The sequence below is a fragment of the Rhizomucor pusillus genome (assembly GCF_041956525.1).
Source record: "Rhizomucor pusillus strain CBS 183.67 unplaced genomic scaffold VTP01scaffold_2, whole genome shotgun sequence".
NCBI lineage: Eukaryota > Fungi > Mucoromycota > Mucoromycetes > Mucorales > Lichtheimiaceae > Rhizomucor > Rhizomucor pusillus.
The window spans coordinates 1,764,684-1,781,030 of NW_027192144.1; the positions used below are offsets into that span (position 1 = coordinate 1,764,684).

At 45.4% G+C, this 16,347-nt stretch overlaps 7 protein-coding genes across 7 annotated transcripts; 4 read left to right on the forward strand and 3 right to left on the reverse strand.

Moving 5' to 3' along the window:
• Nucleotides 1–178: 178 nt before the first annotated feature.
• VTP01DRAFT_4813 (uncharacterized protein) lies at nt 179–5,343 on the reverse strand (the record flags this gene model as incomplete). Its single annotated transcript, XM_069383536.1, has 15 exons — nt 179–346; nt 408–628; nt 686–840; nt 897–1,141; nt 1,211–1,483; nt 1,544–2,058; nt 2,124–2,312; nt 2,377–2,818; nt 2,890–3,606; nt 3,675–4,252; nt 4,322–4,423; nt 4,481–4,602; nt 4,670–4,844; nt 4,903–5,005; nt 5,083–5,343. The coding sequence occupies 15 exons, from the start codon at nt 5,341–5,343 to the stop codon at nt 179–181; spliced, it is 4,266 nt and encodes a 1,421-aa protein (XP_069244227.1).
• Nucleotides 5,344–5,826: 483 nt separating this feature from the next.
• On the reverse strand, nt 5,827–8,427 carry VTP01DRAFT_4814 (uncharacterized protein; the record flags this gene model as incomplete). Its single annotated transcript, XM_069383537.1, has 8 exons — nt 5,827–5,880; nt 5,948–6,054; nt 6,110–6,631; nt 6,692–7,011; nt 7,074–7,458; nt 7,517–7,739; nt 8,081–8,240; nt 8,342–8,427. 8 exons carry the CDS (start codon nt 8,425–8,427, stop codon nt 5,827–5,829), a joined length of 1,857 nt encoding a protein of 618 aa, XP_069244228.1.
• A 729-nt stretch (nt 8,428–9,156) lies between these two features.
• VTP01DRAFT_4815 (uncharacterized protein) lies at nt 9,157–10,179 on the forward strand (the record flags this gene model as incomplete). Its single annotated transcript, XM_069383538.1, has 3 exons — nt 9,157–9,687; nt 9,755–9,814; nt 9,883–10,179. 3 exons carry the CDS (start codon nt 9,157–9,159, stop codon nt 10,177–10,179), a joined length of 888 nt encoding a protein of 295 aa, XP_069244229.1.
• A 184-nt stretch (nt 10,180–10,363) lies between these two features.
• On the forward strand, nt 10,364–11,341 carry VTP01DRAFT_4816 (uncharacterized protein; the record flags this gene model as incomplete). The annotated part of the gene is made up of 1 exon (XM_069383539.1): nt 10,364–11,341. The coding sequence occupies one exon, from the start codon at nt 10,364–10,366 to the stop codon at nt 11,339–11,341; it is 978 nt and encodes a 325-aa protein (XP_069244230.1).
• Nucleotides 11,342–11,529: 188 nt separating this feature from the next.
• On the forward strand, nt 11,530–12,342 carry VTP01DRAFT_4817 (uncharacterized protein; the record flags this gene model as incomplete). Its single annotated transcript, XM_069383540.1, has 1 exon — nt 11,530–12,342. The coding sequence occupies one exon, from the start codon at nt 11,530–11,532 to the stop codon at nt 12,340–12,342; it is 813 nt and encodes a 270-aa protein (XP_069244231.1).
• A 342-nt stretch (nt 12,343–12,684) lies between these two features.
• Nucleotides 12,685–15,345, forward strand: VTP01DRAFT_4818 (uncharacterized protein; the record flags this gene model as incomplete). The annotated part of the gene is made up of 8 exons (XM_069383541.1): nt 12,685–12,714; nt 12,779–13,057; nt 13,115–13,309; nt 13,367–13,666; nt 13,718–14,629; nt 14,699–14,884; nt 14,949–15,152; nt 15,220–15,345. 8 exons carry the CDS (start codon nt 12,685–12,687, stop codon nt 15,343–15,345), a joined length of 2,232 nt encoding a protein of 743 aa, XP_069244232.1.
• A 126-nt stretch (nt 15,346–15,471) lies between these two features.
• VTP01DRAFT_4819 (uncharacterized protein) lies at nt 15,472–15,894 on the reverse strand (the record flags this gene model as incomplete). The annotated part of the gene is made up of 1 exon (XM_069383542.1): nt 15,472–15,894. The coding sequence occupies one exon, from the start codon at nt 15,892–15,894 to the stop codon at nt 15,472–15,474; it is 423 nt and encodes a 140-aa protein (XP_069244233.1).
• Between the last annotated feature and the right edge of the window lie 453 nt (nt 15,895–16,347).

Sequence of the window (16,347 nt, forward strand, 5' to 3'; positions counted from 1 at the left end):
TGGGAAATCTCTATTACCTGTCGCATCATAGTATTTGACTTTGAAGATGAATAAAACTCACGTGTCGCCGATGTTGCAAGTCAAACCAGATACCTGTGATACAAAGCTCAATGCATATGTAAAGAGAACCTTTATCGTGAAATGCAAAACAAATGCTTTAATTATAACATGATGTCTTCTATTCGTCTGTCTCCATAGTTTCATCTTGCTGTTCTTTCTCTTGCTCTGCCTGCAACGCTGCAGCCTCTTCTTGCATTGCCTCCAGTTGCTCCTGACTCAACTTGAAGACTATTTTACCCATTTCTTCAACGTCCTCCATGGTTTCCGCCTCCGAGTGGTCATCAAGCTAAATGGCAGAAAGTAAATACATGTATTCATAGATCTGACCAGTGCATCCTTTTCATTACCTTTCGCGTAGTTGGATAGTTTTCGTTGGGTCGTAAACTCAGCTTCGTTGGACGTTCGAGCAGTTTCTCAAATACAGGGCTAAGCTCGTAACAGTTTTCAAACAAATCCTTGCGGCAGAAGATGTATAAGCCAAGACGTGCTCGAGATACTGCGACGATAAGTCGACGGACATCGCGAATGTGACCCACAGCCTTTGTGCGCACCAGAGAGAGCAAAATGTCTAATGTAGAAACGATTAGTAAATAATTTCATAACAATAAACTTGCCTTGCGCTTACAATCATTTTGCTGGCCCTGGTACTGATCCACTGTAGCGACGGCTCCAGGTTTGCCGAAAAATGGATTCCACGAACACCGTCGTTCCAAGACATCGTTGATCAGAGCTTTTTGGCCATTGTATGTTGTCAAAATAGAGATCTTCTCTGCAGGATATCTGTCAAAAGTATGTGTCAATACATGCACTGAATCCTTAGGATTCAAAGGACTCACCCAATAAGTCGCATGTACTGATAAACGGCGACCACGTATTCAGCTTCACCCAGGTTCTGATAGAAGTATGGGACAGGCTCAGTCTCGCCTTTGCCTTGATATTTGCCGACGTCAATCAGCTGGTATTCAAAAGTGAAGCCGGCATTGGCGTGCTGGAATGCTTCTGTAGATTTGATAACAGGCAAATCATCCAAGTGACCATATTTCCAACTGTAAAGATCTGCAATGGACGACCTTGAACGACCCTAATACGCGGAGTTTATTCGTTAGGCACGCACACCATAGCCAAGCAGCAAAAAAGGATGGTTACTTACCTGAGCATCCAGTTGCAACGTCGGCACTCCCAAACGCACGAAGCGCGTGAATAAACTTTGTTCCATGTTACCATATTGTTGGAATGCAATGTTTCGAACAACAGGAGGAAGTTGGTTGTGGTCGCCAATCAAAACGACACGTTTCAGCCGGCTCTCGCCTTCTTCAGGCTCTTGCAACAACAGCGGGATGAAGGTCTCCACTTCCAGGATCTGTGCTGCCTCCTCCATAATTACGTTGTCATATCTGAACCTCAGATTGACCAGTTCCCGTCGCTTACAGAATAAATGTTTAGAGATGCATAAATACAATGATGACCATGTTTTCATATTTACCTTGAGGGCAGCGTGTGTGCAAGTCATGGCAATAATTTTGGCCTCCTTGGTTACAAGGTAGTTACCACGATCATAGCTTGAACGCAGCAGCTCAAATGCCTGAATTTCTTCGAGTTCATCAAATATCTTCTTCAAATGTCTAAAGCATCCTTGAGCGGCATCCAGTGCCTGTTCTGCATTCATATCATCAGTGAATACAGGTTTGGGAGCATTGGAGAAGAAGTAGGCGAATGGGAAGTAGCCGCGGATTTCTTGTACGGTGCCGCCCTGTGCTCGCTCTATATATGGCTCCCAAAGAGTCATGACATGATAACGGAAAAAGTATCCTGCTGTCTCGCAGGTAGCTCCGTGTTCGCCCGGGATACCCAGCGATTGAGCAAGTCTATCAACTTCTTGCAGCAACACGAGACGTCGTTCCAAGAAGGAACTGACGCGACCATATTTGCTGAAGCTCAGCTCAGTATTCAATTCTTCTTCGCCGTGACCCAATCGAACTAGATGGCGCGGATCAATGTCTACATAGTCACATAATTGTAAGAAATATAATCGAAACTATGAACTCATATTTGAAATGACTCACCAAGTTCCATGATTTTTTCAAATATTTGATTGAGCGCTTGATTGCTGTGAGTAACAATGAGTGTGTGTTGATTAGGATAATTATGATACAAGTTGGCGATAGTTTGAACGGTGACATCGGTTTTGCCTGTACCGGGAGGTCCAACGACCATGGTCAACCCATGATTCATTCCAGAACGAATAGCCTCCACTGTTAAGCATGGATGAGTTTAGCATACACTGCTGTAAAATTCACATTGCAGGCTAATCTGTACCTTGCACAGGCGTAAAGCGGATGTGATTTTGCTTGGGAACATCTTGCGGATAAGGGCCCATGTTTGGCACTCGATAGGATGAGACTTTGACAATCTCTTTTGACGGAACTGCAGCAGCGTTGTTTTTCTTGCTCTTCTTTTTGGGCTTTTCATGGATTTGTACATCTTCCCTCACAAATTCGATTTGATACGGTGGCTGAACCGGAGCCTCCGTTCCATCGGCAGGTTCGACAGTTTTACCCGGGAAACTTTCCTTGACATGATCCCAATCTAGGAAAGTATCTCTAAAGTTCATTTTCTGAAACTGGTTGGGCATTTTCGAGTAGTGCGCGCTGCTTGGATCGCCATATCCCAGGAAGACTTTCTGTAACCAGTCAGGTACGACGAGTTCGCTCTGCATCAGATCTCGAATCGTTTCGAGAACGGCCTTAAAGTTATTCTCCTATACAAAATATCGTTAATATCTTCAAAGACTGGGATGATCATTCCACCGGTAGAGATAAATAGACATACTTGAGGTTTGCGTCGTACAAGTACATTGAATGTCTCGTGCACATCTTCTGATTTTCTTGTGTGGAAATTTTCCATATCCTTTTTGTATTGATTTGGATCAAGCAATACCCGCAATGTTCGCCGGGTTCCTATCAACTTCTCGCGGCTATCCTCGACCGTTGGTTTCCGGGTTTCATCTAGCGGTCGACCGTCGCTACCCAAAATGTCTTCGAGTTCGCAGCCGCGGACGTATTTGATACCATAATGCGTCTTGAAATCAACACGACCGGTATATCGCTCAGACGTTTCTTCCTTTGCTTCAATCGTCAAAAGAAACAAGACATCGTGTCTACGCAGGCTGTCCCATTCTTTGCGAATAGTATCGGCATATCTTCCAATATCAAAAGTGATATCTGCTTTGACGTGTGACGGGCGGTCTTGGCCCAATTGAGCCTGACCAACATCGACGACGCTGACTCCTTCAACAGGAATTGCCATTCTGGCCCAGCCTGCAAAGTCGGTCTTACGGTCAGGGAATGTAAGGCGAGGTGATAATCGTTTGACGGCATCTTCGATATCTTGTCGTATTTCATAGCTGCTTTCCAGGCGGAATAACGTGAAATTTCGCAGCAAATAGTCGTGAATCGTCAGGAACTGCAAGTTGAGTTTTGGTAAAGCAAGGGGACGATCGCCAACATAGAATTGACTTTGTACAAGTGCATCGTTAAACAATGTAGCCTTGAAGAGACAACATTTAGTCTGAAAAGTTTTCGAATCATTGAAAAATATATGCACAATCCATTTACCTCGTCTGGATAGAGTGGCATAGCATTTATGCGCTCAATTTGGCTTATTCGCTTTTCATATCTAGCAATCAGATTCTCAAGCAGGAATTGCTTCTTGTCGACTTTATCCGCCACATATTCAACGACTGGCTCGCTTCGGATATCAACAGCATCGCAAAGTCTGCTGAGTGTCTCAGTTGATAACGGATCAAGGTGCCACAACAAATCCTCTCGCGTTTCTATTGATCCGAGATTCGCAAGCGGTAATTCAGGTAGTTCTTCCCTAAATTGACGGAATGCGACGTGCTGCAGTTTGATCAGTCGTTCAGAGTGTGCTTCGGTCATGTCGACATCTGTTAACGCTAAACCGGTCTGGTCGTTGATTTCAAATTTTGCGTAGAATGCGAGATTATCCAACAGTTGCTTCATCAAATCGACATCTTTTGATACCCGTTGCATGAAGGGAGCCATTCTGCAAAGTACAATGACCTGATGATCATCCAGCAGAGCATTGGAAAATCGTCGTGTAGGCAACTGTGCTTCGAGGTCGATAACGAACTCCAAAAATCGCTCACAGTATCGAATAAGTTGCTCATCGACTAGACATATATTTTTTCTGGTTATAAATTTGGTCGTTTGTTCGTCGCATCCATTTTTGAGTTTTGTACCTTCTCCATCTTGAGGTATTTCATATACGAGTTCGATAAAGTTTTTAATCAGCTGACTTAACCACGATCTTTCAAATGCAAGGTGTTCCTTCGTCTCCTCATCTGTGTATAAAGTTAGAATTTTGATAGATTAAAGTATTGTATCCTCATTCAACGTGCCTGCATTGTCGTATTTTTTGTTGGCCGAGTTCCACAATTTACGTAGATTTACGTATTCATTCATTATACTTTCTCTTCGCGACTCCTGGGCAAAATTGGACCAAATAGCAATGGTTACTAGTCTGCAGATTGTCCGTTAGCAAATGATTGGTATACGATGCAGACAGAGTAAAGGGTGGAATACGTTACTTTAAGCATTCGCGGCGGACAAGTCCATTCTCCAAACTTTGGAAAGCATGAATCAAGAACGTCAGGACATGGCGTCGCACATCGAGACTGAGGTCATCGCATTCTGGTGGAACAACAAGTCGGATGGCACGTCGAAAGAAGGCTGTAAACTTGTCGGCATCTTCTTGGAAAATATCTAAAATGCGATGTCCTCGTTTAGAAATGGTTCTGAAGGGAAATCATCGTTGAATTACCCCAGGAAGGTACGCGCTGACGAAACTTTTCATTCATCAAAAGACATATCGAAAGAATGTGGTTGAGGGTCGTCTTTTCCGCGTCAAAGTAAGGCCAAAGATACTACATACGCGCGATCATGCACTCTGTGTCAGCCGTTGCAAACGTAAATCTGACGCGAGGTTTTGTTTCTTGTTCACCTTTTCTAAGTATTGCGTGTATTCCAGGAGCATGAGTTTACGCGGATCATATTGATTTGGCTTCAATTCCTTTTCTACGATCGTTTCGACCGTTTTGGCACTCCATTGGATTTTTTTGCCACTCCAATGTTTCTCGGCAATCGTCGAGATTGAGTCCGATTTGATGTCGTCGAGAGTTAGATTTTGCTTTCGCAGACCGTAGCCTCCTGCTGAAACGACCTCGACTGGAGAGGCGTGAAGGGGGACGGTCGTTGTACTCATTGTGGAAAAGAAAGAGCCAAGACGAAACCGCTCGTGCTTTTCTGGATCCGAAACCAGCATTTTGCTACACTCGCCGGAAATCCGCCCAGTCCGTAGTTTCCTACTTGGACATCTTCAAAATGCACGACCCAAGAAGCTATTGTTAATAAAGAAAATATCATATGAGACCCAGGACGTCTTCTAACTCCAAAGATATCTGAAATATCCGTAAGCTTGCATTTGTTTTTGTTGCGAGGACACTTCCTTCCCAGCTCTGGATACAAACTCGCGTCTCTCCGCTTTGCGAACAGATTCAACCGGATTGCTACAATTTATGCGTAAAATGTATGCACTTACTCCCCAACGAATGATAAATTGTGAGAGAAAGCATGCTATTCGGATCACCGCTGTGGAATCGATACATTCGGGAGGTTTTGACATATTCCATAGATTTACTAACATAACCTCTATTTAGCTACCATACAGAAAGAGTATTTACTACATTTAAGAACGTTGCTGTTTCTCTACCACCATCAGACTGCCGATAAAGGTCAAGTTCTAAGTACACAACGGTCATTAAACTCCAGCAATTTGAGTATGTCAAACAAATAGATCCACGACTTACCATCTTGGCACGAACTTCGACGATATCCTCGGGTACCAAGAAGATGGTAGCACCTAGCTTTCTTGCAATAGAAATAGCCAGCTTGGCATTGTTGAAGGCTTCCTCCTCTGTAGAAAAAAGTGTTAAATGGGTGGCTTTCCAAACCAAAGCGAGGCATCTTACCAGTAACACCACGAGTGACCAATGAATAATCGACGTAACCAGGTGCTAGACCATTAAGAACATCCAAGAAGAAGATACCAGAGCGCAAAGAAGGGTCTCTGAACGACTGCATCCGGCTTGATTTGCCGCCTTTTTGGACCATCTCGTTTGCCCAACGAACCATATCCTGATCAGTCACTGGTCGTCCACCCTTTGACAGGGATTGCAATGTATGGATAATGTTCTCGCGCATGAGTTGCCAGACAAGACCCAGGGTAAGAGTCTTGGTGCCATCAGTGATATCAGCGCCCTGGATACCAACGAGCGAGAATTTACGCTCTTGACCAAGATGGACACAGTAATTGGTGTTTTCGATCATCTTGAAGCGAGACAAGGGCTGCTTTTTGCTAACCATACGCCAGTTTACAATACCAGGAACCACTTTATCGAATGCCTGCAATAAGATGAGGCCATCCTTCAAGTCCTCAAAGAGGTTGTAGACGCCAGGCTCGACGTTCAAGCTGTTGAGCCACAAGGTGAACACTAGCATCTTGTGTCAGCAAAATGATCCAAACTCCATTTAGATCTTTAGTAGATACTCACTTCTAGCCTCGCGCTCGCCTTCAGCATCGAACGGTTCAATCTCAGGAGCCTCCTCCTCTGTCAAAGGATCCAAGCCAGGATATGTGTTGAAGAGATGTGCAACAAAGGCCAAGTTCAGCTTTGGATTGCCGGCAACCATGGCTGTTGGTGTAAGGTACTTGCGGCAGCCGATCTTTTCTGCGTTGTCGAGGACCATTTCGGCACGTCGAAGAACGTCGCGCTCTTGAAGAGGTGTGCGAGAGCATACATCTCCCCTAAGTTGGTTCAGGAGGATAGTGTAGTTTTCACCATCAGCGACATCCTTGCTAAAGTTGTTGACTCTACAAATAATTCAGTAGTGATGAATTTGCCGATTTTCTGTCATCATTGCCATTGAGTTTACCTTCGTTCCCAGTTGGCGGCTTTCAAGTGGTAGTTGAACCAACGAAGCAAAATCTGGTCTGGGGGAAGCTTCAAGAATTCATCCAAAGTTTCGCCATCCTCGAGCAAGCGGTAAAGTTCAGGATGGAGCTTGATATCAATCTTGCTGAGCAAACCGCGTTTGATGATCTGCCAAATCAAACCAAGAATCAAATGCTCTCTTCCTTCGATGATATCCTGAGGACCAATGTTGACAACAGAGCATCCAATAGCCTTGGCAGAGTTGATGACAATGTTGTTGTTTTCAACCATCTGGAAGTTGTTTATCTTTTTGGAGGCGTTCAAGACACGCTCATCAATAGTATCAGGGACGGCATCGTTGATAAGCTTACAAAGGATGAGACCATCTATGGGAAGAAATCGTGAGTCAAAGTGCTGCTATGTTGTTAATGCGAGCAAAATTACCTCGGCATTCATCGAACAATTGCATGGTGTTAGTTGGGATAGGTAAGCGATGGCCAATGTGAGCGTCGCCAGCCATAACGCTGTTGATGTGGCGAGTAAATTCTGTTCTTTCATCTTCGTTGATGGTGTGTGTAACGTTGGCGTTAGTGCCCTTGACCCTAATCTTGTGTTGGTGGACGTCGAATGCACCCTTATTCCGTCCTTCCTTGAGTTTCGCAGCCAACTGCCAAGAAGTGGGAAATGTGGTTAGCATTGCCACATCCATATGCCGAGGAGTCTCTTAAAACGCCGACGCTTTTATGCATCCCCATTTGTCCCAAGGCGCGTATTTGCAAATTATCCTAGGTTGCATCACGGCGAGATCGAATCCTCAAATCCGACCCCCTTTTGTTCATCTATGCCAAGCAACTCTGCATTGCATCCCGCCTAAACATCCCTGAATTTTTTGCGCACAGACAATAATGCCAGTCGTGTCGGTGACGGTTTCCCTGCCCCAGCCCATCCGGTCGATCTTCCCGAACGGCCTCCTGTATTGTCACGAAATGGTAAGTTCCTGTACTCTACCTCTACAAATTCTTCCACATCGATTTTGCTGGTAGCGCTTGTGCTCACATCCTTGAGAGTGGCGCGAATTTCGTCGTAGCTGTCGCTCAGACCGCTGTTCTTGCAAGCATCTTGAATCTCGCGCTGGTCCAAGTAGCCATCACCGTCCAAGTCCAAAGTACTAGAGTGAAACATAGACTGTTAGCAAGAAAGAATAAAAAGCAAACCGTAGAAAGGAAAGGTCTACGCGTTTGTAGCAGTCTTGTTGGTCAAAGCACTTACTTGAACTGGTCAATGAGAGAGTTGATGTCGTTCACTTGGAGAACAGGATACTTCTTTTGAAGAGTAAATGCGTTTACGATTGGCATTCCAGGTATGAAGAATGTGTAAGATAGAAAAGAAGAGTGCTTTGTTCTCGGCGGTCCAAGTTATCGAGTGCTGAGTTTCGGGTGTTGCAGACTATTCGAACTTGGCGGGCAGCTGCTTAATGCTCAGCTGCTCCTGCGAAACAATCGCGCACTGCGCAGTGTTACAATATTATGCTACTATTCCGACTTGGTGTTTATGTGCATTTATATGCAATTCTCGTCAATCAAAAAACACAAGCCGTCAAGCAAATTCAACCCAATGACATGTTCATTTGGAACCGCGTTACACAGCACCAAAGAGCTCTATGTTTGACATCCATCTTTGCCAGCTGAAAAGTAACAGCAACGTTTTTACTTTATCAATGCTGATCTGGTTTCAACTCTTACTCTAGGCTAATATATCTGGAGATCGTTAATTGATGCTTAGTACTTAATGTACCTAATAGATACAGGAATATCACATACTTTCAATCGTGAAGTATAGGCGAGGATGACACAATTATAAAAGTTGAAAGATTGATAGTGACATGGCCGGCCCGATGTATTTTCCTGCAATGGTGTCGATGCAAAACTATCACTGGGCGAGAATTGGGATTGTATTCTGTCTCTTTTCGACGAGGGTCCACGCAATGTTTCAGAATTTGTGGCATTTGAGAATCCACTGACAGTTGAGAATGATTTTCTCTTTACTTCCTTTTTCCCCTCTCATTCATCCTTGTTGAATATCTGATGGCACGTAACCCATTCGCCGACCCTGCTCCTCCAGACAATCCATGGGCAAGTAATCAAGATATTGGCGGACCTCGATATGGAAACGCCTACGAAGATGATCAGCACAACCGGCCACCATCGTATCAACAGCCACCAAGTAGTACCACCCACCACTGGAACGAGTCAAACAAGACTGGATTGCATGCAATGGATGTGTACAATGATAAAAACAATGCATGGGACACGACGTCGTACCAGCCGACGGGCGTACAAGATGCATACCAATTTGCCGGAAAAGCGGTTTACGGAAATCAGCCCGACACGTACGGAACGGCTTACTCGTCTGTGCCATCCGCGTCGCCAGCTGCGCCGTCATCGGGCGATGCTCACAAAAACACAGTAGGAGGAGTGGCCGAGGAGGGTACTTCGACGACACCAGTTTCAATAGGAAATCACACCGGACATCCTTCAAAGGCACGGTTAGGGCTGAGAGCTGCCCAGTTGATTACCGGTGTGGGTCACTTGGGATTTGCTGCAGGTGCTTCGCCGGTAAGGTGGATGGGTGACATGTAGTGTGACGAGATAGTCTGATGGTTCCCTGCATTGTTGTTGCCAGTATTCAAACCACGATATTCCGCTTTCCAGCACATCCTGTTTCTACTTTTTATACGTTGTGGTGAGCAACTGAATGTACCGTGCGCCCCTTTCGAACAGACTTTGACATGTCCTCGCTATTATTGACAGGCTATACTTTCCATTATATGGTCTTTATTCACATTATTCATGTACTGTTACCGGCGACTAAGCAGTGCTCAAAAACTGAAGCGTCCCGTGATGCTGGGCATAGATGCACTCCTGGCGATATTGTGGGGAGCAGGCGCGATAGTGGCAGCCGCCAAATTCAAGTGCGCACCGGGCGGCTACAGTGGCTGGTGCGACTTCTACAACGTTAGCATATTCTGGGGAATGCTGGCGTTTCTGCTCTACGTGGTTGCGGTCGGTTGGGACTTTATCGGTGCATGCAGGAGATCTCGACATTGATAGTGGCAATAAAGTTCCATATTTGTTTGCCTATGCATTGCAACTACGTGTCACGAGACCGAAGCACCTGCCGCCTTAAACGTTTTGGACCTCTGTCTGTTTTGCCTTTTTCCTCCCTTTTCTCCCTTTCCTTTGGTTTTTTCCTACCCTAACTCTCTATCTAAAATAATCCACAAGAGAAACAATGCAGGAAATGTTAAGCGAAGTGGTTGGAGTGGTGCGGAAACGATACGAGTCAGCGAGTTTATCGACGTTTATCTTGTTGGAAGTGGCAATCTTTGCGGTAGTATTACATCTCGTTTTGCCGCAGCAGCATCGCCAAGCCCGCACTGTCAAACTTGCCGCACAGCCTGATCATGTCGTTAAGCTTATCCTCGATATCGAAAAGTACCCGACTTGGCGCTCCCACGTGGTAGGCGTCCAACCTCTTGGTAGCAAGGATTGCATACAATTCTTGGAGTATGTAGCTCGTTCTCGCCACCACCTCATTCACAAACAGCAGCCTTTCTCTGAATCAGCAGCAAGGCAGCAGCGCGACATTGCACGGTTCAAAACAAGAGTACGAGCGATTGATTTGAAGGTTGTGGATAAATACACAATTACGAGGCGCGATAGGGCGACACGTTTGAAGGGAAATCTGCAGCCAACGGAGGCACAACTTAACTGCCCTCGATCGTCATTTGAGCGCGAGTGGGAGATAACAGTCCGACCCCACGGGGATGCGTGTTCTTTGCTTACTCTGGTCGAAATCGTACGCAGCGAAGGATTTCTTGCACGATGGCTAGGGCCTATCCTTGGCTTCCACAGAGTTTCCCAGAGGTTCTTGCTCGATTTGTCAAAGGAACTCGAACGCCAGCAGAAACAACGTGTGGTCAAGGATCAGCCTTTGTGTGACTCTCCCAGCGAGATTGTAGTCCAGAGACAGCAATTAGAATGCCAAGACACCCAGAAGTATTCAAGCTCTATATCAACTCTTGACGTAGATGTAATTTGGAATCGTGACACTTCAAAGGATAATGATGACACTCGTCAGGAGCACAAACTGAGCGTGGCATCATCATCCTCCTGTGAGGAGCAAAGCTTTCAGAATTCTGACAGTCTCTGCCGGAACATGTCGGATGAATGGGATATCCTCAGTGAAATGTATGGAACTGCAAAGTAAAACAATATTTGAAATGCTGTTTCTACTACTACCATTGCTGCATTAATTGAATATCGACCTGGGGGCGGGGGGAGAGAGAGAGGGAGAAGGAATGTGTCAGCAATCCCGCGTCGTGCTCAATGTCAATGCTGCTCGCTGCTGCTGAGCTCAGAAGCATTTCTCTCTTTCCCTAAAAACCGCCCCATTCCATGGACAATAATCCATTCCGGCAGAACTATGGCATGTACTCTAGCCCTCCAATAGGGCAGCCAAACTACGCCCAGTCAAGTTTCCCGCAGCAAAGTACTATGCCTCAAACTACTTCAACATTCACGCCAAGCTACAATTCTCAATGGCAACAACCGCAACAGTCTTTCCAGACGGGAGGATACCCCACTAACAACCAACAGCCTTCTTTATACCAGTTGCAGCATCAACAGCGCCTTGAACAGCAGCTTCAGCAGCAGCAGCAGCAACAACAGCCATTATCAGCAACTCAAGCTCCTTCTTCACTCTACTCCATGCAGCAGCAACAACAGCCATTATCAGCAACTCAAGCTCCTTCTTCACTCTACTCCATGCAGCAGCAACCGCAGCCATCTTATCTCGCCTCACAACCGCAGTCTAATATGCAGTTTGGTGGCGGTAGTGTGTCATACAATCCTACCGGCTACTATCAGCCTCAGCAACAACAGCCATTCCAACAACCGCGGCAGATGACGATGTCGATGCCTCAGTCTAACAGTTTCTACGGAGGCATGCAGCAGCAGCAGCAACGACCATTACCACAGCAACCGTATGATCCTTCAAACTTTTACATTCCTCCTGATTTTGGTATCTCAAGAAGCAACACGCAAACTTCATCAACGATCACACCGAGACATCCTCCCGTCGATGCCAGCACCCTTTTGAAGAGCGGCAAAGTCCGCAAAGTCGAATGCCCTGTCTGCCACAAAATGATAGAAGGCGACGACCCAGCCATTAACCACCATGTCAATGACCATCTGGAATATGATACTTGAATAAATCAATGTATGATAATAGTTGATATATAATGTGCCCTGGATGTTCTGTAGAGTGCTTTCTGGAAACCGTGGCTTGTTCTACAGCATCAAAGTGACGCCTGAAACTCTGCTTAATAAGAGTTTGATTATCTATGCAATAGAACAAGGCATTACGCAAGCTATTCATATAGTTGCCTACTTTGAGTTGATAAATGAATATATACCAAAGAAGTCGACGAGGCAAATCTATGGTTGCCTAGGTCAAAGTTAATGCTGGCTTTCAAAAAGTTGACGAGAAAGCTCGGAGCCAGATCTCAAGTTAGGCGCTGTTCGTGTCGTCCTCCAGCGCCACCACCAAAGATGCCATCCATAGACATTACTTACCCAATAGTATGTACCGGCAGCCTGTTTGCTTGCAATGCTTCAAGGAACCTAATGTGCTCTTTCTATGTAGACTGAATTTGATATTCCTTACGAAGAGGAGCTTTTGCGAAATCCCTTTTCTTTACGGAGTTGGCTGCGTTACCTCGATCACAAACGGACGGGAACCCTTCACGAGCGATGTTTCCTGTATGAACGTGCATTGCGAGAGATCCCGAGATCATACAAACTTTGGAAGCAATATCTGGATTTACGACGCGAAAAACTGCAGGGTCTCAGTTATGTAAAATACAAAGCTCAGTATATATCACTCAACAATGCATATGAACGCGCGCTTGTTCTGCTCAACAAGGTTGTATTGAATGGGAGGAGCAGAAAATGAATGTAGGTTGCTGACTAGAGATGTTAGATGCCTCGTATCTGGCTCGATTACTGCTCATTCTTAATGACACAACCCATTGTTACAAAAACACGGCATACATTTGATCGCGCTTTACGTGCGTTACCTGTCACCCAGCACGACCGAATCTGGGAGCTATATTTAAAGTTTTTAGAAACTGCCGGTGGTGAGACCGCTGTGCGTGCCATGCGTCGATACGTTAAAGTAAGCATATAATGTTCGTGAAACGAAAAAGGAGCAGGTTCAAACATTCTGTATCAGCTCGAACCATCCTACGCTGAAACGTTTGTTGAGACTTTAATAAGACTGGGGCGATACGACGAGGCAGCAAATAGACTTGTTGCTATTGTTAACGATCACAAATTCCAATCTGTACGAGGAAAATCACACTATCAACTTTGGCAAGACCTGTGTGAATTGATGGTAGAGCACAGCACGGATATCATCAGTTTGAATGTGGAAGCTATTATTCGAAGTGCAATCAGACGATTTACAGATCAGACCGGTATGCTGTATTGTCGGTTAGCTATGTATTGGATCAAGATGGGCCAGCTGGAAAAGGTAGATCCTGCCGTTTCTAGATGATGCCACAGGCTACTTACGATGACTTAGGCCCGCGATATCTTTGAAGAAGGTATTACGACCGTCGTTACCGTCCGCGACTTTACAGCTATTTTCGATGCATACGCTGAGTTCGAGGAAGAAATGATTACGACAAAGATGGAAATGGCTGCCGAGCGCGAAGCTGCGGGAGAAAAGGATGAGGAGGAAGATCTTGACTTAGATATGAGACTGCTGCGATTTGAACGACTGATGGATCGACGACCGTTCTTGGTAAACGACGTCTTACTGCGACAGAATCCAAACAGCGTCTTGGAATGGGAGAAACGCGTCGCTCTCTGGGGCGACAACAAGCAAAAGATCGTCGAGACTTACACCAAAGCGATCCAGACGATCAATCCAAAGAAAGCCGACGGCAAGTTCCATGAACTTTGGGTGCAGTTTGCAAAGTTTTACGAAGAAGGTGGAGATTTGGAATCTGCTAGAGCTATCTTTGATAAAGCCGTCAAAGTCAACTACAAGGAAGTCAACGACCTCGCTGCAGTTTGGTGCGAATACGCTGAAATGGAGACGAGACATGATAATTTCGACAGAGCATTGGACGTCATGGCCAGAGCGACCGTTGTCCCACGTATTCCTGGCATGAATCCAAAGCTTGTTAATTTCAACGACGAGACGCTAACTGTGCAGCAACGTGTTTTCAAGAGCTTGACCTTGTGGAGCTTCTATGTGGATCTTGAAGAGAGTGTTGGCACAGTGGAAAGCACCAAGGCAGTGTATGATAAGATCATGGATCTCCGTATCGCCAATCCTCAAACGATCGTCAACTACGGCACATTCTTGGAAGAGAATCAATACTTTGAAGAATCTTTCAAGGTGTACGAGCGTGGTATTGAAATTTTCGGCTGGCCCATTGCCTTTGAACTCTGGAATATTTACTTGCAACGCTTCATCAAACGATATGTAAGCGAAAGAATGCTCATTTTGCTATCACAAAAGGCAAGGGATTTCGTAACCTATTTAAACCAATAGGGTGAAAGCAAGTTAGAGCGTGCAAGAGATTTGTTCGAGCAAGCATTGGAAAATTGTCCACCGAAATATGCCAAACCTCTCTACCTCATGTACGGCAAGCTTGAAGAAGAACATGGATTGGCGAGACATGCTATGCGTATCTACGATCGTGCTACCAAGGCTGTTGCCGATGAAGATCGCCTAGAAGTAAGCTGATTTGCAAGCTTAAATGAAGAATCAGTTATTGATGCCTTTGATGAAAAAAAAATAGATGTTCAAATACTACATTGCCAAAGCAACCGAATCATTTGGTGTTGTTGCGGCGCGAGAAATTTACGAGCGAGCCATCGAAGCATTGCCTGACAAGGATGTACGACCCATGTGTCTCAAGTACGCCGAGCTCGAGCGTAAACTCGGCGAAATTGATCGTGCTCGCGCTATCTACGGCTATGCTTCCCAATTCTTTGATCCAAAGGTACAAAAAAAAGAAACACTGTTGGTTCAAGCGACGAACGGAACTAATGTTCTTTATTTGTTTACAGACACAACCTGCATTCTGGCAGACATGGCATAACTTTGAGGTCCAGCATGGCAACGAGGATACATTCAAGGAAATGCTGCGCATCAAGCGAAGCGTACAAGCCCAGTATGCCAGCACAGTCAGCTAAAGATCCTTTTTGCATCCAAAATAAAGTTGGTAGTATATATCATTTGATGCAAAATAAGATGGAAAGGGGATATTTTCAAAAGAACGAGCGTTTGAATCCTGATGAAAAAAAAATGAAGCTTATCATCTATGTGCTGGAATCGCTTTGCTGCTGCTGCTGCGGTGTGGGAGACAGGCGCACCATGGAAATGGCGTCTGCCAGGTCGTTAGCAGCCTTTGACAGCAGAGCTTGGGCTCGCAGGCGCGACGAACGTATAGGGATTCGAGAGGGTTGGGCACGTTGCTGCCGTTGACGTCTCTTGTTTACTTTGTACGGCGAAATATCACTGTGACATCGGTGCAAAAGTCTTTCCACAACGAGAGCATGCCGAGTCTTTTGTGAGTTTGCAAATGTCGGTGCTATTGCTGCTGCTGCGAACTCCTTCGGTGAAGGTGGTGGAGCAATTAAAGTACGTTCTATTCGCAAACCGTCCTCCTGGTTCGCTGCATAGCTATCGCAGTCAAGTTCCATGACTTTGTCTGCATGCAATTCTGGTTGAAGGTTGCTCATGGAAACGAGACAAAATTGCACCAAGCAGCTGAGTTCCCCAGTTATGCGAATGGAAGCAGGAAATCACTGTTGCCTTTGGCGGCCACCATACCATACCCTACAGATTTACTTTCCAAGACCGCTTTGTTTGAGAAAATCAAGTAGCAGCTTTGATCAATCATAATAAAACGATGTTTTGCTCGGGTGTTGTTCCCTTGTCAAAAACTATCGCCAAAATGCACTCCTACTTGGGAGTGTCAAAAACACATCTGCATCGCTATCATCTGCTATACTCAAGTCCTTCCTGCCATTCACACGGCTGCACTTTCACCGGTACCTTTTCGATGCAGCCGCGTTTCCTTCTACCAACAGCCGTCTTCTTTTCCTATCTTATCTCCTCCAACCACGACAACAGCTGCAAGCACTCTTCGATATATCCGTACAGTTTCCCTTGACTCCGAATCATCCGTTAAG